A 25157-nucleotide genomic window follows, 5' to 3' on the forward strand; every position below is an offset into this window, starting at 1 on the left:
TGATGATTGTTTGTAGATATATACATATGTATGCATATATATATATATATATATATTTATGTGTGTTTGTATGTATTGCACGTTTAAGCTCATCTACCCACCTTTCGTTGGTTGTATGATTCAGCTGATCCTCAAGTAGGGCTGCATAATTGGACAAATGTTGATTTATTTATACCAAAAAATCGTATGTACATATGTATGTGTGTATGTATGTTTTCATACAGGTATAAACTCAAAATTTGTAATACAATTTTTTTAATATACATACATGTTTATATACATATGTATGTATGCACCAACTTAGCTTTCCTATATAGAATGTTGATTTATGGTTCAAGTTCTGCGATGACATAAGGTGCGGTTTGCTAAGAACAATTTAATTGAAAAAATCTTCCCAAAGGTCAGCGAGTTAAATTAGAAATTAGCGGAGGCTAAATGAAATTAACAATCATTTCTTATATGAGAAACTGAGATCGCTGAGGTGGGCGCAGAAGGCATACATGTATGTATATGTATTTTTATATGGCGAAATCTATGACGTAGTACTTACGAGTGTAGCTGCAAAAGCTCGAAGAGTGGAGATAAAGACAGTGAGGGCTATTTATTTTACGAATTACTATTTTTTGGTAATCTAAAACTGTATGTTTTTATACTCTTGTACGCAAAGTAGTATATGTAGGTACCGAATTTGTGAACCCAGTACTTATAGTTGATGTTTTACCGAAAATATCGGTCATTGTGTGAGATATATAATTGAAATTCAGAGAGAATTTTTTTCTAACAGTAACATATCTGTGTTTCAAAAATGGGCTGAATCGAGTCAATACTTCCTTTAGCCCCATATACCGAATATTAAAGATTTTCGAACTTCCGGGCGACTTTATACCGTATATATCGGACAATACGTCAGTTATCTTAAAAAATTGAGACAGCGTTCTTATAACGGTCCATATTTGTGCTTGGAAATCGTGTGAAAACTCGCCCTAGACCCCATATAACTTACAAGCCTTATGTACCTAAAAGTATTTCCATGACTTTTATACTTTCAAGTTACAAGGGTATAAAATGTTCGGTTATACTCGAACTTACCTCTTCCTACTTGTTATAAATAGTAAGAAGCATTGAACAAAGCGATGTGATTAGAACCCTCGATTCCCGCGACCGTCGGGTCTATGTAACCGGATTGGACCCGAATTTTTATCCGACGAAGGACTGTCAACTCGATTGCGTTCTTCAAAATTAGTTCGGAAATGTTTTCTGTTCTGCCGCTACAACAACAACAATTATCAAAAGAGTTGCAAAGATTCAAAGATGCCGTAGTTTTATCTAAATTTCCTAAAAAAATCCAAAGACGAATGATAAATTTGATGTTTCTGCAGGAGTAGTGTAGAGTATGAGAACTCTAACGTTATTTTAAAATTTTCCCAAGCGAGTCTGGAAGTCACTGCATACATTTTCCTTTGAGAGGATCTGTTCTTGAAACTTTCAATATATTCCATTGGAGCGTTTGTCTTCCAAAACCTCACCTTTCCATTAAAGCATCTTACATATCTCCTAATTGCTTTACCTGGCTTGTATTTCCACTTCTTCAGCACCATAATATTAGTAGTCGAAAAAGTTTTTTCGTATTTAAAATTTAATGAACAATAAGTATCGGCAAAAACCTGCGACGAGTAATTTTCAAAGGCTTCTCTTAAAGCCAACTTTACTCCTTTAAGAGAGTTCTGCATTGGTAGAAACAAATGATTGTTCGATGGTACAAAGTCAGGGCTTTTTGGTGGATGCATCGAAACTTCCCAGTAAAGCTCTCCTAGTTTTTGTCGAGTCATCAAAGATATGTGTGGTCCAGCGTTGTCCTGATGGAAGACGAAGCCCGTTTTGGCCGTTTTTTCTCAATTACTTGCTTCAATCTCATCAGTTGTTGACAGCAAAATGTAGAATCAATCATTCGACGAGGCTGGAGGAGCACACAGTGTATGATTCCTTTCCAATCCCACCAAACACTCAGCATAACCTTTCGAGGCGTCAATATTGGCTTTGCGACCATTTCTTGAGCTTCACCATGCTTGGACCATGGAGATATACGACTGCAACGACATCTATTAACAAAATACGAAAAGACTTTTTCGACTACCCAATACATATGGATGTATATTTCCCATTGCAACTTCTTGTGTACGGAGAGTGAATCTTTTTCTGAAGCTTTCTTCCTCCCATCAACAAAGTTCAGTGTTTTTTCTCAAGGAAACTGAAACCGATTGAAAGTAAGGGCCTCCCCATCTATACTCATCTATGGCTCGAACAAAAGTGTATTCCCCTCTGTTGTTCCGTAGTATAACTTACTCATAGCTACTCGAATTGAATAGCGGTGAGCTGCTGTTATATCGAAATTTCCAGAACGGAAGTCGAGGGCTGTCCGAACTGAAATAACCGACCTTCATGATGTACCAAATTTTGGTGCAAATTTTTTAATTCTTCCTTATTTTTCTACATAGTCTCCTATAGGGTAACTCCACACATTTTTTTGGCTAAATGCGAAGCTTGAAATCCCACCTGCAACCCTTCCAATAGTACAAGTGATTGGCGTCTTGTCTGCAAAATCTATTACGAGTTCCGAAAGAGACCTTTTTCGCCTCCTCATTTGACATAAGAAAAATTGTATCTGGCTGCCGAGCGCAGTTTTAAGTTTTTTTGGATCCAACAAAAAATCAAGTCGCTTGGTGCTAGAATATATACCCGGTGAAGCTTCCTCTGTAAAGAGTTGGATCGCTCAAGCTTCCTTCTTCCGAACCGCAAGTTTCGTTGGATTTTCGTCATGCGACTGTTTGAAAGAGTTGTGAGAATGGTGCGTTGCTTGGTGGAACAAGACTTTCTTTTTTGCAAATGTGTTTTTCGAAATTTTCTTACTTTAGCTTGTCCAATCATGAATGCGTAGTGAGCTCCTGTATATAAAGCACTATATACAATCTCCTTTTTCAAGATAGTCGATAAACAAATAATTCCATGGCTGTCCCAAAAAACACTCGCCATCACTTTTCCCAGCCGAATACACAGCTTTAGGTTTTTTTTGGGGCTGGTTCCCCCTTTTCATCCATTAGATTTGGATCACGTGGTTTTCGGGCGTATAATGAGGATCCAAGTTTCGTCTACAGACTTTACTCAATCGAGCAACGCTTGCAAACTCGGTCTTATTACCTCTAAATCAGTGAGCCAACAGAGCGAAATCGACAAATTTTGGTTCATGCGCGCAGGCGTTTTATGGTTGAATGGCTACGTAATAAGCAAATTGCCGCATTTGGGTTGAAGAGCAACCAACGCGCGGACAGCTTTCTCATGCATCCCAAATGCACTGGTTTAAATATGGTTTGACAACAGTTTCTTTTGACATCTTCATAATCTCAAAGATATGTTGGACGCCTAACTTACGGTGAATCCGGCGGTCGTTTAGTACCAATTCGATGAACCTTTAGCGATGTTATCGTTGGTGTTACAGTTTTGCTCCTGCGACCACGTTTAAAGATTCAGCTGCCCACAAATTTTACGGTTGTAAACGATGGTGCGAGTCACCATACACAGAGTCAATTCATCTTTTGATTTTGTGAATGGACCCGTATTGGCCTTTAAGATCATAAAATTTAATTACAGCCTTTACGACTATTCTTTGTTTTTCCATTTTGGGGAAATCACCGAAATAGACTCACAAAAACGACTGTCAACAGATAATTGCGCAAGATAAATTTCTGAAATTTTGACGAGTAGCTATTATAATATGCACAATTTGAAGTAGAAACTTTTTTTTCAGATGTGCCGCAAGCTTCACGTTGAGGTCGGTTATTTATCGGACAGCCCTCGTATATGTACATCTACTTACGTATTACATACAAATTTAAATGTTTAATGCGGTTAATTAAAAACATATCAGCAAAATTTTTTCTGCAATTTTTATAGTAGATAGTACGTCTATAAAAAACCGACAGTTAATTATAAAATTGTATACATACTCGTATATCAAAAGAGGAAAATCGAATTCAAACAACAAAGCATCGCAAGATTAATGGGTATATTGACTTAGGCGCAAACACGTGGCAACCAGTCATTGCCGAAAATTAGAATTGCCGGCTTTGTGGCACAAATAAGTTTTTGCATACAGACATACATACATCGCTACATAGACACACATTTTTATTTTCGCGAAATTTTCCAGTCCAAAATAGTGCTGTTTGATCAATATTTATAACATTTAATATCGTTGCAAGTTTTTTGTTGCATGCGCCGGCACTTTGCCCCAACACCTGCAGACAAACTTCAAGCTTACCATTTGGAGCGCCGTGTGCGTGTTTTTTGGGATAAGTAAAAGTATTTGCATTATGACCTTGGTATTTCGCGAACTCTGTCTTGTATTGTCACATTTACATAATGAGCCAACGTGGTATTTAAGTGTCTTTGTAGAGCCCATAAATGTGGTTAGGAAAGTGAATAATTTATCATGCATAGGTTGACATTTTTTGTGTGACGTCAGGACGTCAGATGAGCAGAGTTTGTATGAGGTTTATGAAGAGACTACTAGAGATAAGTCGCCTAAAGTGAGTCTAGTCGAGACAATAGACAGATTTAGCTTATGTTAGGGTGAAAGCTCGACTCAATGGTAAAATCCAATATAAATTCCACTTGGAGAACTGAGAACGCCGGTCCACTAATCATATCTTAATACCGCCTAAGTGTCAATCGTGAATTTTCTCATAAATCTACAAAGCGCTTTGAGTCTGTTACGAATTTGCTGAGGCGGCTAATATCAATTTCGACTACTACAAATTCAGTCTTTCAAACTTTGACGAATGAGGGAGAAGATGACGTTAGATTATGACTGTCATACCTTATATAGACCTACCGGCCCTTTGATGTAACTGTAGATTTCGTTCAATACGAGCTGAAGTATTCGAATGCTTTTTTCGAAGTTTAAGAGCGACTTGATATCTATTTTGATAATTCGTCTCGTCCTTTGAACTGCGAAGCTCCAAGATATCTAAGAAGAGTTAGAGATAAGATGGTGCAGATACAGAACAGGTTACTCATCCGTTCACGCATGCCTACTTCCTTGGAGTTTTTGCAAGATCATCAGTACTAATGCCCAACCGGTTCGAATTTGATGGCAGTAAGTTGTGAGCTGTTACTAGACCAACAACCGTCCTGCACAGGTTTCCTGGCCTTCATGCCGTCTGAAAACCTCCGTCAAGTTTTCGGTAGCCTTTGACAACACCATCAACAATTCCAGCTTTTTGACTCAAATATTTTCAAACTCTGACGATATTTACTTTGGACTGGATCCAGGAATCCGGGTCGGTGAGTTGATAGAAGAGTTGAGAGTTAGGTTCTCGACGAGTGTCTACAAATTTATTTTCTTCTTCATATTCGCAATCATTCAAGCCCATTACTTGAAGAATGGACGCTGTAAGGTATTTAAATTTATTTCTTAAGAGATTTGGTCTTTAAATAAAAACGAAAACAAAGTTTCTTTCTTTGACCACAAATCTAACTTATTTTCTTACTTTTATGATGGAGGCTGAACTACACAAGGTACATTCACCTTCTCCGCTTATTCTTTTTCTTTTCCTGCAATCGCTTCACATTCTGGAAGTAGTTAGGGGTATCCTTTGTAAGGTCGCAGAACTTATAGTACTCCCTTGACGAAATTTGTATTTTGTATATGTAACATAGCACCCTCCAGTGGCCAGAAAGCAGACAAAAATTGACTCCGATTCTATTGGCGTGTTTTTCTCTTTTTTTCTAGTCCGTTGACCTCAGACTTGTTCAACTTCTATCACTCCATCCACTACTTTAAGGTCTCATTGTATATAAAGATTCATATATTTCATTTTAATATCATCTCTTTCCGTACCCGATTTACGGTCTGCGCTTTCAGTCCCATTACACTCTATACCGGTGAGTCGCCTTACGAGAAATTGAAGCTGAAGAAAGCACAACAGCGTCTGAAGAAAGAATATCAAAAGGAGCAAAGACGTGCCGAGCGCCAAAAAGCACAAAAGGAAATGCGTAAAGACGCTAACAAGGAAGAACTCAATGACTGGGAACAGGAAAACTCTGCAGATGAAGGACACACCGACGATAACGATTATGAATTACCAGCAACCAACCAACAAGAAGACGAAAAGAGTTGTAAAAACGTAGAACTACCAACTTCGCCTTGCACGCTCTGGAATAGCAACTTCAAGGATATACCGCGAAAGAAGGATCTACACATTGAAGAGCTAATAGCCGAACGTGATCAATTTGTACGACTATGTAGCAAAAATCGTTTCTATGCCAATCCTAATTTCAATCAACCATGGCGAGTGTTTTCAAAGTAAGTTAAAAGTTCAATTTTCTTTCGAAATCTTCCAGGATATCTAAATTTTTTTCATACTTGCTGCTGCGTATAGACTTGCCGCCAGACTCTCTAACGACATCATCGGCGTAATCGAGGAAGACTTTAGCATTGGTGTTTCGAAGTTTGTGCAGGACTTCCTGGATAACGAGACCAAGATATAAACGGCTATCTTCTCCGATATTTTTTAATTGTTTTAACTGCATACATATACATTTTTGAATATTTTCCGTTGTGGTGTTGCACCTGTGTGTATGTTTTTTATATGGATATGATTTTTAATATTTTCTATAAAATTGTAGAACAAATTTTGGCAGATTTTAGATACGCAAGTAGAGCTGACACGGTAGATAATCGACATTTTTCGTGATCATGTCAAAGATTAAGGTAGATGAAATCTCGATAATGATTTTATAACTTTATTCTTTGACAAGTTTGCGAAAACCGATTTCTACTGTGAAATATCAACGAAGCATATGACTATGTGTATATGTAAGAAGTATATATCAATATATCCTGTACCTATGCCAAAATAGTTCATGTAAAAATTTGTTTACTATTATTAAATTTTTTTCCTAAATTTCATTTGTCGGTTGGGTACTAAATAATGAATATTTTCTTAAAAAAAATGCTTTCTTTTATTCATAACAACATTCAACGGTTCTTTAATGAAGTTTAATCTTATTTATGCATGAACCAATGGATTTATGATATCTTTTCGGAATGGCCATATATAGGGTGATTTTTTAAGAGCTTGATAACTTTTTTTAAAAAAAAAACGCATAAAATTTGCAAAATCTCATCGGTTCTTTATTTGAAACGTTAGATTGGTTCATGACATTTACTTTTTGAAGATAATTTCATTTAAATGTTGACCGCGGCTGCGTCTTAGGTGGTCCATTCGGAAAGTCCAATTTTGGGCAACTTTTTCGAGCATTTCGGCCGGAATAGCCCGAATTTCTTCGGAAATGTTGTCTTCCAAAGCTGGAATAGTTGCTGGCTTATTTCTGTAGACTTTAGACTTGACGTAGCCCCACAAAAAATAGTCTAAAGGCGTTAAATCGCATGATCTTGGTGGCCAACTTACGGGTCCATTCTTGAGATGAATTGTTGTCCGAAGTTTTCCCTCAAAATGGCCATAGAATCGCGAGCTGTGTGGCATGTAGCGCCATCTTGTTGAAACCACATGTCAACCAAGTTCAGTTCTTCCATTTTTGGCAACAAAAAGTTTGTTAGCATCGAACGATAGCGATCGCCATTCACCGTAACGTTGCGTCCAACAGCATCTTTGAAAAAAATACGGTCCAATGATTCCACCAGCGTACAAACCACACCAAACAGTGCATTTTTCGGGATGCATGGGCAGTTCTTGAACGGCTTCTGGTTGCTCTTCACCCCAAATGCGGCAATTTTGCTTATTTACGTAGCCATTCAACCAGAAATGAGCCTCATCGCTGAACAAAACACGCGCGCGAAACACATTTCGAACCGAACACTGATTTTGGTAATAAAATTCAATGATTTGCAAGCGTTGCTCGTTAGTAAGTCTATTCATGATGAAATGTCAAAGCATACTGAGCATCTTTCTCTTTGACACCATGTCTGAAATCCCACGTGATCTGTCAAATACTAATGCATGAAAATCCTAACCTCAAAAAAATCACCCGTTATTACTATGTACCTGTTAACTCGCTAATATTATCCGTAACCCCTTTTGAAGATCTCTGAGAGTCCTTTAGGCAACATGACTTCCATAAATCTTCCCTTTCCTTCTTCTGGCTGCAATAAAGAGTATCCAGAATGAGATACAGGGTTTGTCCGCAAAGTAATAGGACTGATTTTCTTCCGCCGCAACTGTACTTCGAAGCGCATCGACTGGATTCCGCAGAGGGCGTTCCTAACTAACGAACGAGCGCCCGGTCAGTTGTCTCCGAGCCCCTGGAGAGTCAGGACAAAAATTTACGCGCGATGTGTTTCTGTAAGTGGTGCAAACCGAAAATGCAGCGTTCGTTAGAACAGAGGTACGCGATTAAATTCTGTTTGGAACTCAGTAAATCTGCAACAGAGACGTTTGATATGATTAAGCAGGCAGATGTTGCTTTAGCAAAAAGTGGTGTTTCGGAGGCACCAGGCCTTTTTGGAGGGCCGGGAAGAGGTCGCTGATGAAGACCATGCTGAAAGACCTGCGACTTCGATAGACACCGACAATATGACTCGTGTTGACATCAAAGGCATCATCCAGCATGAATTTGTTCCTCCTAGACAAACCGTGACGTCAAGTTTTACGTGGAAGTCCTCAAGAGACTCAAACGAAGGGTCAATCGGGTCCGACAAGACATCGCAACCGATTGGAAGTTGCACCACGACAACGCCCCGGCTCACACGGCCTTTCTGGTGAACAGCTATCTAACAAAGGTCGGCATTCCAACGCTTTCGCAGCCGCCGTACAATCCAGATGTGACCCCCGGAATTTTTTTTGTTTCCTTGCCTGAAAAGCCGATGAATGGCTCTCAAGGCTATTCTGGAGAATTCCTTCCGTGACGCCTTTAATGGTTGGAAATCACGCTGGCAGCGCTGCATCGATGAAGAAGGAGCCTATTTTGAAAGTTTTTAAAGAATTGTAGAATTGGTTCAATACATTTTTTTTAATCGAATCAGTCCTATTACTTTCCCGACAAACCCTGTAGTCTTCAATTCTTGCTTATGTTGTTCTCAGGTCCAACACTGTTTTGCTTAATCGAATCTTGCCAAAACCGAGCATCCATAACGGATGTTGTTGTGGGGATTAATTAAAAGGGTGTTGGGTGAATGAATTAAGTTTCCAAAAATGGCATTCACTGGGAAGTAGTCTTAAAATCAGTAAATGCTCAACTGTGTAAGGCGTTCAATGCACAGCTGAATTCTATCGCTTATTGTAGCTCGGCGAGGTTTTGTAGGAATGTTCTCTTAATGCTCCTAGGAAGTGGTTTCACTCTAAACAGATGACTGCAAGGATAATTTATGCAAAAAACCAGCCAGTTATAGTCCGGTGACCGGTATTCGAACATGTCTGTAACTTCCTCTGATGCGTCCTGATGCAATATTAGGCCTGCATAGTTTATAGTCGCCCGGCTAGCAGTTTAAGGATCTTATTGCGGCTTCATACTTTGGTAATTATCGCGAATGTACATATGTATGTATGTTGAGTGCAGAGGTACAGTCAATCAAACATAACGCCGAGAAATGGCATTAAAACATTTTCTTGATACTAGTTGCTCACATCTTCATACAATTCGACAACATTTTCCTTTAAACTGAAAGTCATTCTTTACTATAAATATTTAATTTTGAGCAGGTAAATAGCTAAAATTTGACAGTACAAAACGAAGAAAACCACTTTGAGTAATAAAAAATTACAATCGCAGATGTTTTACATTTGATGTTTGGAGAAATAATATTTGAAGGTCAACTAGGAAGTTATATTACAGTCGTGGCCAAATAAGAATGACCAAAATTGAAATTAAAACATGCCGCAAAATCAGCAGAGTTGCAGTGGAAAAACTTCCAATTGTTTTATTAAAGATAAACAACTTCTCGGCGTTACCACTTCGTCAAATTTCAGCATGTACAAGAGTATCAGTATTTTACATACAAATTAGGGGTATTCTCTTGCTCTTGCAAGATTGCAGATTGCAAAAATACTACACCGAAATATACAAGGGCACGAGAACACCCATTGCAGAATCTAGTGATATATGAGCGACTGATTCAGTCAATTTATTGTAAATGACTATTGTGCATGGCTATTGTGAATTGGCGCACCTTCTGCATGCATTTTTAACAAAAAAACTGTAACAAAACTTTATAATTTAAATAGAAATTATAAAATCTAATTAAAATTTACCTTTCTCAACAGTTTAACGACGTAATATGTCTTTATGTAAAATGGCAACTACAACAGGGTTGCAATTTTATTTTTTCGTGACATCGCACGCTAATATACATGGGTTTTGGTGTGACATATTTCGGAGCCCTTGCAAATATTTTTCTGCGTGTGTTTGTTGTTGTGCCGTTGTAAATTTGCAATGCTTGCACCGTGCACCGGGTTTTGCAAGAGCAAGAGAATACCCCTATTACTTACTGCATTGTTTTTTCATTGATAAGTTTATTAAAAGGCAAATGTAGGTGTATATTCAAATATTAAAATAAAATACAAAAAAACCAAAAAATTTATTTCTATACAGCAAGTCACGGCTTCCACAACTCCAATAAGTTTAAAGAACAACTAGCCCCTATCCATCCTCCAAGTCATATAAGTCAGTCGTGCACAACAGTTTCAGTTAGAATTGTTCTAATGAAAGTCATAGATATCTCTGGTAGCACTATTGGGAAAGTACCTGTAACTTAACTGATATGTTGTTTACAGGGTGATAAGATGCTAAACTGTTTACACCCGTCCTAAACAAGCGCCATACAATTTTATAACCACATCTGGCAACGCGAAGGTAAGCGAAGTTCCTTTATGCCGCTAAAAGCATTTCGCTTATTTTTTTTTGCAAATTTGTGAAAACATTTAGAAATTTTGTATCAAATCAAAAATAAAGTGCTTTTTTAATAGAATTTAGCTTAGCGTTTTTAGTCAAAAAAATGTGGTGTGTGTAAAAGTGTAGAAAAAAAGAAAAATAACTCAAAAATGGATGCCGTTGTCTTGCATTCGGACATTGCGCGTCTTGTGCTAGGTAAGTGCTTGCTATTGTGCAGCTGGTGTCGCTTCTGCGAAGTGAATTTTGTGAATAGAAACAATCATTTCCCTCCTATTTGCTAGGCTATTTGAAAAGACAAAAATTGGAAAGTACATCGCGGCTATTTTGTAAGACCTCACCACATCTCAAACATGAACTTACAGTATATCGGAGCGGTTTTACGCCGCATAGTTTTTGTCCGGATTTGGAGGATATTATATGTGAATATGTAAATATCAAACATATTGGTAAGTACAGTAACAGATAAAACATAAAAATACATATAAATACAAAAAACAACTAATGAAATGTCTTATTGCAAATTATATCTACAGTCGATCGCTTTGTGTCTTCATTGACGAGTAGTCAACGTTTTGAACTTTTCGAACTGAAGCTTCCGGAGAAAGTCAAGTTATTGTTGGAGCGTTGTTTGGCAACAACCTCCAAAACACAACAGACCGAAAATTCCACACATAATAAAAATATTACAAAAAACAATTCAAATGCCAGCAGCAACATAAATTCAGATAAAGAGAACACAGCGAACAAGCATCCTCAACAAAAAAGAAAACGGTGAATATTAAATTTTGTACAAAATAAAGTAAAAGTATAAATACTACTAAAACTTTCTAATTCTTTTCTAGTGATGCAGTGGCATACTCTTCTGATGAGCGCTTAAGTCCTTTCTTCTTAAGCAGCAAAAACATAAAACGGCGACGCATTTTAGAACCCTTTTGCTTCATAAGCACGAAACAACAAAATTTACAACGTCAACGCCAAACTGCACAAACACCTTCAACAAGCGGCGAACAAACAGAGCAGACAGATGATGAAAATGAAGAGGACACGCTCGACGAAGATAGTAATGAGCCGGAAAATGACGAAGAAAATGGACCGCATCATAATGAGACGGACTTGTCATTACTGGAAAAGCCGACAAAAGAGTCAACGCCGCACAGTAAATCGGCTAATGGAAAATTTTCAACACCATCCGTGCCGGTAATATGAATTAATTTTGTGCCTCATGAAATAAAATGTCTTAAACAGAGTTTTTTTTTTTATTGTTACAGGAACTATCGCAAGCAATATTGGACAATCCACAATTTCAAATGAAATTAGTAGATAATATTAATCAAGCGCTAAATAACTCGAAATGCAGTGAAACACAGGCAGAAGTTAGCAATCCCAAAGCGTCCACTTCCAAAATGTCAGTAAATGAGAATAATCTTTCCGAGGAGCAGCAAATTATCTCTTCTAATGAAATGTTGGATCAGATGGTCAAAGACATTTTGAAGGCTACTGAGCAGGACCCGGCTTTCGATGCGATTGTCGAAAATGTTGTCGGTGGTATGTGCGCAGTGAATTTATAAATTTTAGTATTCTATCAATTTTTTATTTATTATAGCATCCATACAGCCGACAAATGCCTCAGCAGGCATACAATGTAATATCGATGCTGCATCAGCGGCACCACCGCAACAACTAATTAACGTGCCGGCAGTGTTCGACAACCAACAACAGCAACAGCAGTTTACATTTGTGCAACAACATCAGCAACCACAATTAACACTACCAACTTTATCGACAATATCCCAACAACCAACAGATTCCAGTACGGCTCCGCGGACACCCCTTATAATACGTTCGGCTATATCGGCATCGAATACTTCACTGAATAGCGCTGCTGGCGATGCGCAAATTCTATCGACGCTCACAGCAAATAATTCTTTCGGTTCCTTGATCGATCCGAACTTTTCGATATCAAAGTTGATCGTATTAAATTCGAATGATAGTGCACAAAAGGAAGCACCGGCTGGTGAACAAATCATTGGAAATATCACCGCTGACAATTTAATCAATCATTTATCGAGTGTCGGCGATGCGACTGGCGATGAGCAGGTATGTATTTTCAAAAGCAAAAAAAAATATTTTTAAAAATCTCACTTTTCAATCCACATTTCAGCAGGTTTTCATCGACAACGCAACCGGTCAATTTGTAATTATTGCCGACGAGAATATATTGGCGAATTTTCCATTTCTTCTCAACGGTGAAGGTATAATACAAGAAATTCAACCGGGTAATACTGGTACTTTAGAGCTTTCTCATAATGAAATTCTTTTATCCAAATCTATTTTAGCGCCTGCAGGCCAACAGCCACAAAACACAGTTATGGTGTCCAGTGCGCAGAAAGTAAATGCAGCCGAAATAAACGAAATCGAAGGCAAAATAGTGCCGTGTACGGCATGTAAAAAACCACAAGATGCTACGGTTCCCACCTCGCTGCAATCACGTACAACAGCAGAGAGTGAGACACCCAGTGGCAGTGGTATAGTGAATATGAAAGCCTTTAAAAGCTTGTCGACACCACGCAAACGCACCTCACATGTACGCACGTTATCATTCTCACCGAAGGCAACGGCTGGAAGCCAAGCTGGGCAGAAACCAAGCTTGCGACCTAATCCTATCGCAGAAGAGTGCGAAGAGTTGGCCAATTCGGCTGATATACCGGAGCGACCCATCATAAAAAATGTGGAAATTCTGCCAGCTTTAGGCGGGCCCATCGACGCTAGCGCAAATGAAAGCAGCAATAGCTGTAGCGTGCCGCCTTTATTCGTTACCGAAGAAAGTAGCAATCAGACGGTCATAAAAACCGAGTTATCACTACGAGAGACCGGTGTAGTGGAGAAAACGGACAAAATTGAAAACAAAATAAAATCTGCTGTAAGCGGTCTGCATGCAGATACACCCAAACGCAAACAGGTGCGCAAAAACGCGGTACGCGCATGCAAGCGTCAAATTTCGAAATCTTCGGATGAATCTGAAACCAAGCCGGCGCCTACAACCGAAGTAGAACAAAATGAAGATTCGGAAAAAAGCGCGTCTCTAAGCGAGCCACCGACCGGAGAGCAGCGAGCAGCCAATGTAAAAGATGACAAAATGATGGAGGAATGGTTGCGCTTGCGTAATGCTTCCAATCGTGATCTCGACTCGCGTTTGCGTCAAATTAATGCCGAGCAACACGCCGTATTGCCGAAATCAGTGCGCAGAGATAAAAATACGTCGGTGAAACGGCGTAGTTTGCGACGAAAAAGACCGACAATCTCTAAGCGCATGCGTAAAAAGGCGCGGCTGGAGGCGCACAAAAAAGCACTACTTGCGGAGAGTGAAGCCGACGCGTCAATCGTTGACGATGAGCCTAAGGAAGTTGTGAAACCCGACATAAGAATCGTGGAGAAGTCGAAACACGGCAAGTGTGCAATCGAAGGCAGACGCGTGAGCAAAGATCGCCACAGTAAAGAGTTCAATATAAAAATACCAACACCACAAAAGGACAAACGCGAATCGCTAACAAAAGCGAAAAGCGAAAGCGTAGAGAGCGCCAGCGCCGACAAAGCTGCGACAAATGACGATGCAGTCGATGGTACAGCATACGCAGAGCCTGCAGCGCAAACTGCAGACAACGCAAGCGTGCATGTGTCGGAAGAGCACAAAGAGCAGGAGCGCGATCGTCGTACAGCAAATATTGCTTGTCTGCTGGATACACCCTTCAAAGCGCCTACGTTGATGGATGCAATTCCGCCTACACCGGGAAAACCGGCACCCTCCCTAGACACACCTGCCGCCAAGCTACGCACTGTTGATGGCGATATGCAACTGTCGACCTCATATCTCTTTGGTTCGCTGACAAAAAGCGAATTGGACACACCACAATTGAGTGCAATAACGCCCGGTTTGCGTTTTACACCATTCGGCTCCAGTCGCGATGTGACACCACGTAGTGGAACAGCACCAACGGATTATTCCTCTGGTGGTTCGTACTATAAACCCGATGAATCGGAAGATTTGGATCGGAATTTTGAAAAACTTTTAAGAGATTCAGCGCAAAAGCAACGGCAGGAAGAGGAGGAACGAGCAAAACTGCTGGAACAGCATTTAAATGCAGAGGAGGTGAAAAGTGCGCTCTTTGAGGAACCAAGACCAGTAGTGGTCGATGAGACGGAACAAGCGGGAACAGAAGCTGAGCAAATATGTGTAGAAATACCAGCTGAGAAACTGAGAGTCGAACCCATAGTACTGAAACGCGTTAAATCATTTGGCGCTGAAGGCACCGAGAACACCGAAACTACCTCAAATATCGATCCACATTATACGCTCGTTTCCGAATTGCCTGAAATTTGTGCTGAAGGCGAGTCGTCCGATTCCTCCAGCACAGCTTCTACTTCTACGTCCTCATCTTCATCGAACAGTTCCACAAGTAGCTCGAGTTCTTCAACGAATTCCAGTACCACAACGGACGAGGAGCAGTCAGCGACGCATGAAAAGGAAACGCCGACAAAAAATGCTAACTTGTCTTTATCGCTAGATAATCTCTCAACAATAAGTAGTACAGAAGATGAAGAATGGCAGAAGTTGGCTGTCACAGAGGAAGAGAACTCACAGTTGGTAAGCAACGATGGTGAAGTACGTTACCCGGTACGTAGTTGGCTAACACCGAGCAAAGTCGATCCGCAAGCAGCAATCGAGACACACGAGCAAGCGCCAGCGACGACCATTAAGGTAACTGTACCATTGAAATCGGCCGAGAAAAAGAATCGCTTGGAAGAGGACTTGCAGCAAAAACGTGAACGCATGATGGAGAAGCTGAAGCAAGATGCCAATCAGCGGCGTGTGAAACAACCAATAGCTACAGCGGCACAATCAACTAGCAAAAGCGCTGCGCTAATTGCGAGCCGCAAGCTTGCGGCGATGAGAGAGAAAGCCAAGATTCTACCGGCGAAAGCGACTATGCTGCCGAGTAATTTAGAGGTAAGTCCCGCCAAACTCGCTGTGGAAGTACAGGAGAAGCGTACCATGGAAGTACTAACAGCGCTACAGCTCTCCGCCAAGAAACAAGCTCCACAGTTCAGCACGGATAGTGGCAAAGCGCGCAAACCGATCACTGTGCCACCAATGGCATCGCTGGACGACAATGCAACCACTACGCTTTTCACACAAGCGCCAACCACAGCTACGTACGAGTTGACGGAGAAAACCGAGCGACTGCCGTTAAAGACGCTCATCTCGAAAGTGAAAGCAAAGCAAAGACAGTGCGAACAAATTGAGGCGCTACCGTCTTTGAAGCGCTCACGTACCACAAGGGTGGGACGCAAGAAAATTGTGCGCAAACCGCTCGGCTTCAAGGGCACCAACGCGCCCGAAACTGTTTTCGAACCCGATCAATTAGAGGAAGTGAAAACACCGCATAAAGCAATGACGAAAAGCGTAGCGGAGCAGGAAGGTAGTGGTGGAAAAGATGCGGTTGTTAGTCCGGTGCCAAGAATAAGAATAAAGACACCGACAGGGTTAACTGCCGACAGACCCAGTGCATTACGGGTTTCGCCGCGTTTGCTTGGCAACAAAAAGAGTAGATTGAAGGGCGGTAATGCGGACGAGAAAGAAGATGGCAAAGAAGATACATCGGAGGAAGCCGTAGTAAGCGGCAAATCCAAGAAACCACTGAAAGTTACGAAGTCCAAGGCGGCAACCATGGCTAAAAGGTTGTTAGCGACTGTTACCAAAAAGTCACCTGTACGTACTAGAATGACGAAAAGTAAAAGGACGGCGTCGACCGAATCAAAAATAACAATGGAAGAGCAAAAGCAAGACGAGGATAAGGTTAGAGGCGAACAACCAAGTGAGAAGCAAAAGTCTGCAGGTGAGGAGATATTACCGGTTGAGCATGCGAAATCTGACAAGTCTGATAGTAGCGAAAAGGTTGAAAAAACCAAACCCGAAAAGAAAAAGAATTCTGAAAAAAAGGAAAAGGAGTCAAAACAATTGGATAAACCGACGAAAGCATCCAAAAAGGACAAAGAAGCAGAAAAAATTAAACAAACAGATAGGCACTCGTCAGCTGACACGAAGTCCGGGAAACACCCCGCGACAGAAACAACTGTTACGACGCAGAAAAGAAAGCACAAAGATAACATAGAAACTGTAGATGATAAAGAAGATACGACGAAACAAAAAACCGAAGCGACATCCAGCAACAAAATTATTGACGATGCGAGCAGAACAAACAAAAATACCAAAACAAAAGACGCTGCTCAAGAAGTACAGGCACGAAAAGATACCAGATGTGAAGGACAAGAACCAAATTTTGACAAACTTGATGTAAAGATACAAGATCAAGCAATTGAGAAGAAGGAAAAATTGACGAAAGAGAGTGAAGCTGCAGACATAGCGCCAAAGCCGGAAGCCTTGCCGACATCAACCACAAGTATGGAGACTGAAACTGCCGAAACCTCCGAAGAAGATCCATTAGAGCATTGCGAACTAACGTCTGTTACGGAAGAGGATCCGGTACGCTTTATATCAGTTGCATATGACGGTCCCGATGGTGCGCCAGCAAATCCCTTGCCACGACGAGATTTTACAAACTTCAAAATGGTCGTTGCCTTCGATGAGGAGGAGAAACACATTTGGCGCATCAACAACGAAATAGTGTTGTTCAGTGCATCGCCCGCATCACAACAAATACGTAACATTCCAAAGAAACGTAAAGTGCGAGTAAATACATGCGGCAGTGATAATGATAACATCACAACGGTTGGTGTAGTACATAGTACGACAACAACAACATCATCACGGCAAGCAACCACTTCGACTGTTAACAGCAGTGAAGAGCGCAATCAAAGGGAGAGCAGTTCGAATGAAGCTAAACCAGTAGCAACGTCTACACCCATCTCTGCACCAGCCACGAGCAGTACAGAAGAACCACGAAGACGGACGACGTGAGTTCGAATATATGTATATTTTTTTACAGCACATATTATGTATTATCTCTTTCATTTGCAGCAGAACAACAGGGAATGCTGTCGCTGGTACGGAAGTGGCGAGTGGTTCTGCGTCGGCGCCACAGGCAGAAGCAACAGCGACGAGTTCCGCTGGTCCCACAGATGTTCTCGAAATAGATGACATTGAATCGCTACTTTCGCGTTTGCATGGCAAGGAGAACTAATGAATTTTCGATTTCAGTATATACTTAATTTACCAAAATATGCTTTATGTGCATTGGTAAAAAATATGTTTTTATGTCTAAGCAGCAGAGAATTAGTATTCGCAATAATAGTTAAACCGATTTAAGTTTTATTAGTTTAAGTATTATGCAACAATGCACTTTAATTTCGATGATATTGTATAAGTACGTTGAAGAGGTGTTGCTTGTGGCTGCGTGTGAAAATATATCGGAACCAATAAGGAAAAAACAAAATTTAGAAAGAAATACACCTCGGCTTAAAGTTATTACTTTTATGTGTACTATTATGGAATCTTTAATCTTCTTTAAGGAGATATTTTTATTTTAAGTAAATGTCAAAAATAGACTACGGCGGTAATAAAATAAAAAAAAAAATAAATGGTTCGTCAAAAATAAAAACTGAAAACTTTTAATTACTGCTTTTAAAAAATTAGTTTAAAAAACACGTATATATAAATAAAAAAATTAAAAGTATATTTGAAATAATTTCTTCAAATTACGAGAAGAGGAACAGACCTAGCCTTAATGTCATATGCAAATACAGTACTGTCAAATAAAATAATCCGCTCTGGTACATTTCGGTACATATGTAAATTATGACTGAACTCTTTCTATGCATAATACACAGTAGCCTTTACTAATTCAAAAATTGCTAATACGTCTATAAAATACAAATTTTAAATATCTCAAATTTACTATCAATTTATGAATCGAGAAACTTGCACAACTTTTAGTACAATTGATTGCGTATAAAAAATGTGGCAACGTCGTGTTTTTCGCCTGCTGTCAAATTTGCTTTGCTTTGCTGATTGTATTGACAGGACGCAAGGGACTCGCCGTCGCATTCAAAGGCAGTAGTTGTCGCCACGGTAGAGGAGGAGTAAAGAAAGTATCAGCTGATGTTATGTAAACAAAGGCACAGCTGAGAGGTGCCACTGTAGAAACGCCAAGTGTAGTCCGGGGTTGAGTTTCTATTTGAATCCAAGATGGCCGACTTTTAACCAAGATGGCCGATTTTTTACCGGAAAATGGTTGCATTGTGTTATTTTCTTAAAATTTATGGAAAAGTTGTCCCAAAAATATTGGTTATATATAAAACTTTAATATATTTTCAAAAGAAAATCGTTTTATTTTAATATATATTCTTAAAGATGAGAACAATATGAGCAAATACATGAAAAAATTAAGTTTTTTATTTATGCCTCTTTTTTAACTGTGGTAAGCTAATGAATGTTCACCACAGAAAAATGTTACGAACAAATAAGCAACCATGCCAAATAGCTGGGGTCCAGATTATGCTCATTCCACAGCCATATTTACATTTTTGCCATCGTAACCTCTATACCATGATAGTAACAAAGGTTTTTGCCAAACAATTTGTTCGAGTTTATCTTTAATTTTATGGATCGCCAAGAAGTTGGCGCCGAGTATAACCATTTGGAGTATTTTCCACGATAAGAAACCCACGACTGGAGCGATATGCAAGTGAAACGAATAAATTGATTATTCGGCTACATAAATTATTAACCAATTTACCAATGCATCCCGTACTGCGAAAACAACATGAACGCAATGTGAGTACTTAATTTAAACCGCATATAATGTTTATTTACTTTTATTTAATTATGAATTCGTAGATTTTTACATGGTTGGATGGTAGCTCAGTGAAATTATGCCCTAGTTGCGCCAAAACTTTCACATTGCTCGCCATCAGCATCACTGCCGTTTGTGTGGAAGTATTATGTGCAATGATTGTTCAAAGTTCCTTCCAATAGAAACTGCATGTAAGTAACTTAATTGTCTCCTGTTCTTATGTCATAAAAAATAATTTATTTAAAAATTAGTGCAACTTGCCAGTTTGGCTACATCACAAAGCGAAGCTATCAAGGAAATGCAAATAAATCAAATCCACAGCACCATGGTATCGGTTCCTGTGACCATTGTTTGTGGCTACTAGAAACTCGGCAAGAAATGCATGAGAGTCGAACATACCGTCCGCTTATTTCACAAATTTATGCTAATACAAAAACTGCGCAAAGATGTATTACCCGATATAGAAATGTATTTAAAAATTGTTGGTAGTCTTTACGATGGAGAGTCTAATTTCACCATTGCCGACGCAAGTGCGTTCAGGGGAAAAATTGGTCATGTGGCTGAAGCTGTCGATTTGCGGAGTAAACGTATATTAGCTCTACCTTGCCAAGAAGGTAGTAGAGAAGGGGCCCTAAAAAAAGCCATACGTTTATCATGCAGCCAACTAATCAAAGACAAAATTCTGTCAATACGACCCCTACCTGAAGAAGAAGATATACGAAAAATTCAAGATCTTAAACGAATGGAGGCAGAACAACGTATTGAAACTGAACGCCGTCAAGCAATGGAAGCATATGAACGACAAGCATTAGCAAATAACGCTAGCGGCGGTCAAATCAGAGGAAATAATGAGAACGATTATGCTTACGGGGTAATTTTTTTAAATATTATTTGGTACGATGTAACTGTTATTGTATTTTTCTTTGCAGTCTGACTTGCGATCTTTAGATAATTGGTCGGCGCAACCAGTAAATACACAAAGTGAAGATCCACTAGCAAATAAATATTATTAAGGGCTATATAAAACAAGCGCGGCAAGAAATGAATTTCGAAGTAGTGGAGATATTAGAACGTCCGTTTGAATATTTTCAAATAATATGCCAGTATTGCTATTGAGCATGTCAAAATAGTGTTGCGTAAGCGAATTTAAACTCCTTTTTACTACTAAATAAATATTGCAAATTCAATAAATAATTTTTTAAGAATAATTTTTATTTAAAAAACTTAGCTTAGAACTAAAAAAAATAATATAGTAAATCTGTTAGGATGGTCAAACACTCCATTTGGGAACGAGTAGAATTCCTGATCGCCGGCGTATAGCTAAATTCTGACATTTAAAACGTGTACGTAGTTTGTGATTACAAAAATTTATAATTAAAATATAGAAAACATGGCTATTATAATTATTTCTTGATTTATCTTACAATAAAAAATGTGTTTTACTGTTCAGACGAATTGTTATGGTACGTAATATCAAATTTTCACAATGGTTATCTCTTATGGTCCACTCATTATCAAATATAATTTCCATTTTGTCCATGAATAAGTTAACTAAAACGCTTAAAAATATATAGCATATTTATCTATATCATGAAGGTATAATTAATTTTTGTTATAACAGCTAAAATCTTTACTCTATAACAAAAATTGAAAATAGTATTTATAAATGTACAAATATAGTACTATAAATTTATAATTTAATATTATAGCATTTTCGCTTTCTGCAACCCGTTTTAACCTCTCGCCACCCTTATTCACCAGAGGTGGCCACGATGTTGTTGTTGTAAAAGTACACTTGAGGGGTAGCTTAAGTACTGTGAATGGCTCTTTTTCTATGGTGAATGGGACTTTCCCTACTCCTCTATACCATGGTTGTCGCCTTCCAAATCAGAGGACAAATAAAATTTTATCTACAACGGACGAGTGAAGTGGTTTTATTTTTAATGCGGGGAAATTGAAGATTTCAATTCCAATAATAAACTTAAGTTTGTGAAGTGAAACGTTTCTTGTATTATTGTTTGTGTACGCTTAGTAGCGTACTTTGTGTCAAAAAGTCACCGTCCTTGATTGCAAGTGCAAATAAATATCAAAGGCTAATAAGCTGCAGGCAGCAGTGTCGGAATTGGCCGTCGTCGCCGTCATAGTAGTTGTTTTTCAAAATTTCATTGAAGCACGCCCATATAACACCATAACAAAGTATATATGTGTATAGTACTTTTATGGAATTGTAGAATATTTAACCAAAATCACAAGAACAAATAAGAGTAGAGCAACAATTGTGAGCATCTAGTGAGTGTGGTATACTACATTCAAATTATTATTAATTAAATGAATTGTGCAAATGTATTATGTGTGAATGCGAGCAAATATTGTTATTGCTATAGAAAAATAGCCATAATTGTTTACGTGATGATTTGTTGAAAGAGTGTAGTCAAGACCGTGCAATAATTCCATAGTGTATCACCGCGTGTATTTTTCTGCGTCCATACATGCATATTTTGTGTACATAAATGTGCGTGTGTCTAAAATAAATGCATATGTGCTCATATGGCTGTCAATGCTGGCGCGCGTAAAAAGCAAATAAAATATTTGTGGCTTGTCGTTTTGTTCCGTAAAATAATTTGAAGTGTTTCACCGTATATAGAAATATAAAATATATATACTAAAACGCACAACTGTAAACAAATAACGAATGTAACTATATTCCCAACAATAACAAAAAATAAAAAAATACAGTTAACATACTCCCGAAAGTAGTGTCAAAGTTATATAGTTAGTAAAACACACCTCAACAACAAAAACAACAGTCGATTTCAACTCCATTACAATACAACAGCAACATGGCTTTGCCAAGTAATAATATTGGTACCGGTAGTGGTGGAGGTAGTGGCGGTGTTTTAGGAGCTACCGGCGGCGGTAGTGCTGGTAGTGGTGGTATCGGAAATAATGATTTGTGGCGCGAGTGTGTTGCATGGTTAACGCGTTGCAAAATTATACCACCCGATCACAAAGCCAATTGGGCGGATTCAGAAATACGCGTCCTTGCCTTGACGCTACGCGATGGTGTTTTACTTTGCAATTTGGTCATTTATTTGGATGCGAACAGTATGGATCCACGCGATTTCAATCGTAAGCCACAAATGGCACAGGTGAGTTATGAATATTACCACTTATTTTTCATTGTTTGAAAAGACGCGTCCACACTTATATACATATGTACAGAGATGGCGCCACCGTTGAGCCAAGGCCAGACTTTTCCTTTCTGACTGTTTACTTAGCTTCCACACCTATTTACATATCAATGTACATATGGGTGCATGGCTACGTGCTATATAAATATGTGTTTTAAGATAACCCTAAGAAAATAAATTATCTTATTTTATATGTATGTACATATGTATGTATGTGTATAAATAATGTGGCTATTTATGTGCCATCCAAGAACTCTGCTCTGTTGTTTATATAATTTCTATAGATGCGCTTGCAGGCACTTTTGTGCTATGTGATTATAACATTTGCGTATCTCCGAACAAATTCCCTGCTCGACTAAGTAAATATGGTAGCAGTAAGCGCAACCAAGTAATGGTTGGACATTGGTACCGGTGTCTCTAACGGCTTATTAAATGACTGATAACAGTTAGACTAATCGGTTGACAACTCGCTTATTATCTAATATCTCATCACTTTTGGATACCTATAATTTGTAATCAATGTTTTCATATAGTTACACACCTATGTATATATGTACAGTGGACTCGCGATAATATGAACTAATTAAAAACAGGACTGTTCATTTTTGCGAGATTGTTCATATTTACGAAAGATGCAAAAACGAAAAATGTAGTATTAAATTAATTTTTTTTTATTTTAAACTTCAAAATAAACTTGTTTTATTAATTTTTTTCGTTACACAAGTAAAACAATGTTGCATGTAAACAAAAAAGTTTAGATATAATTTCATATTATACATATTTTAATTTTATAAAAAGTTGAAGCTCATTTTGGAAAAAAATCGGTAATCCTCTTTTGCTGTTTCTTTTGTTCAACCACCTTAAAAACTGCTTTTTCCCTTAGGTTCTTTAACTCATTTAAGGATAGCATTTTTATTTTTCTTTATTCCACATACTGTAGACTTTGCCACTCTATATTTAGTTGCTAAATTTATAACACTTGCACCTTTTCGTAAGCATTCCAAAATATCGGATTGGTCTCTTAAAGTCAGAAACGTATGCTTTTTTGTGTGCATGTTTCAAAATTATTTACACTTGATTATTTCTTAAGAAAATAAAGAGGCACTTATGCTTGCGTGCAATCACCAACCAAAAACACTTAAAAATTCTTACAGACGACTGACTTAGACAAAATAAAACCCTGTAATGAGCACATGTAAGCATTTACGAGCGATGGGTAAATACATATGTATGTACATGCATATTGAATGCGAATAACCAGGGAATTCCCCAAATTACAAAGCGCTTTAAATTCGTTATTGACAACAATATTGTTCATATTTTAGAGCTTTTGTCCAAAGTTCATATTTTAGAGTATTCAATGGTAGCCAAAAAGTGTTCATATTTTGGGGGGTTCATAATTTAGGGTGTTCATATTATCGCGAGTCCACTGTATGTACTTTGGATATTTATACTGCACGTACATATAATTATAAGTGATGTGAGTGAGCTTCGACATGGCGTTGTTTTAATTACATATTGTAATCATAGATTATATTCCAAGAAATTGTTACCATTAAAATGCATAGGTATTTTGATCCCAGTAGAAATATTGGATCTAAAATTTGATCTAGTACGACGTGCTGTATTATGAGCTTCCAAAACTGGACGAAACAGTTAATGGATACCAATTAAAAACTAATTGGAATTACAGCGACTGGGAAGTTTTGCTCATTCCTTTTAGCCCAGACCTTTCAATTTTTTCACCCTTTTTTTAAATTTGAATTTAATTTCGATTTTTTGAATTCGAATTTAATTCGTCGAAATAAAAAAAAAATGTTTCAATTACATTGACCCAATTGTCGTGTTTACGGTATGAAAAATGTTTCTGTCGCTACAACACCAACAACGCTTTAGATAATAATTTTTTTTAAACTGAATTTCGAATAAATTCGAAAAAGTAACCATATAAATAATAGTGTAAATTATTGTTTGAAAAATATTAATTAAAAATCTTACACAATTTAACAAATATTTCTATTATCTTGACTTACAATGAAGTATTTTAACCTATAAAATAATCACATCCACGTACAAACTGAGCTAGTAAACAACAAAATTGCCTTTATGTAACATTCATATTTATAAAACTACATTTTCAGCTGCTTTTATTCTTTCATTTCATTTACACTGTTCAAAAATCATATATCGAACAGCACGTCTCATATGCGCCGCACTGATTACAAAGGTCTCACAATCCTTTATCATCCAA

General features: G+C 38.3%; 3 protein-coding genes and 1 pseudogene across 8 annotated transcripts in view; all 4 read left to right on the top strand.

Annotated features, from left to right (window-relative positions):
- The window catches only part of LOC105227515 (uncharacterized), a 60188-nt gene extending 53224 nt beyond the window's left edge, over positions 1-6964 (top strand). For both annotated transcript variants that reach the window (XM_049455608.1, XM_049455607.1), the window contains exons 11-12: positions 5921-6361; positions 6438-6964. In XM_049455608.1, the coding sequence (XP_049311565.1) occupies positions 5921-6361; positions 6438-6546 (550 nt within the window). In that variant the 3' untranslated portion in view covers positions 6547-6964. The remainder of the gene's footprint in view (positions 1-5920; positions 6362-6437) is intronic.
- A 3879-nt stretch (positions 6965-10843) lies between these two features.
- Positions 10844-18527, top strand: LOC105227448 (microtubule-associated protein futsch). 4 transcript variants are annotated; one of them, XM_049454549.1, is made up of 9 exons: positions 10844-11100; positions 11187-11351; positions 11439-11676; positions 11748-12102; positions 12174-12450; positions 12509-13002; positions 13070-13157; positions 13242-17877; positions 17945-18527. In XM_049454549.1, exons 1-9 carry the CDS (start codon positions 11055-11057, stop codon positions 18102-18104), a joined length of 6459 nt encoding a protein of 2152 aa, XP_049310506.1. In that variant the 5' UTR covers positions 10844-11054; the 3' UTR covers positions 18105-18527. The 4 variants fall into 4 exon arrangements, with proteins under 4 accessions (XP_049310506.1, XP_049310503.1, XP_049310505.1 ...); XM_049454546.1 differs by having other exon boundaries at positions 10845-11100; positions 13067-13157; positions 17942-18527; XM_049454548.1 differs by having other exon boundaries at positions 10845-11100; positions 13067-13157.
- An 842-nt stretch (positions 18528-19369) lies between these two features.
- LOC125778408 (rabenosyn-5-like) lies at positions 19370-20861 on the top strand (annotated as a pseudogene).
- A 731-nt stretch (positions 20862-21592) lies between these two features.
- Positions 21593-25157, top strand: part of LOC105227512 (protein vav) — an 81088-nt gene continuing 77523 nt past the window's right edge. For both annotated transcript variants that reach the window (XM_049455800.1, XM_049455801.1), the window contains exon 1: positions 21593-22864. In XM_049455800.1, coding sequence (XP_049311757.1) covers positions 22556-22864 — 309 coding nt within the window. In that variant the 5' untranslated portion in view covers positions 21593-22555. The remainder of the gene's footprint in view (positions 22865-25157) is intronic.

The sequence above is a fragment of the Bactrocera dorsalis genome, chromosome 4, assembly GCF_023373825.1.
Source record: "Bactrocera dorsalis isolate Fly_Bdor chromosome 4, ASM2337382v1, whole genome shotgun sequence".
Lineage (NCBI taxonomy): Eukaryota > Metazoa > Arthropoda > Insecta > Diptera > Tephritidae > Bactrocera > Bactrocera dorsalis.

Bases quoted from the DNA above. Each gene is read 5' to 3' on its own strand.
- LOC105227448 (XM_049454546.1), top strand. From the start codon at position 11,055: ATGGATGCCGTTGTCTTGCATTCGGACATTGCGCGTCTTGTGCTAG. The intron at 12,451-12,508 runs GTATGTGCGCAG...TATTTATTATAG, and splicing joins TGTCGAAAATGTTGTCGGTG to CATCCATACAGCCGACAAAT. The intron at 13,003-13,066 runs GTATGTATTTTC...TCCACATTTCAG, and splicing joins ATGCGACTGGCGATGAGCAG to CAGGTTTTCATCGACAACGC.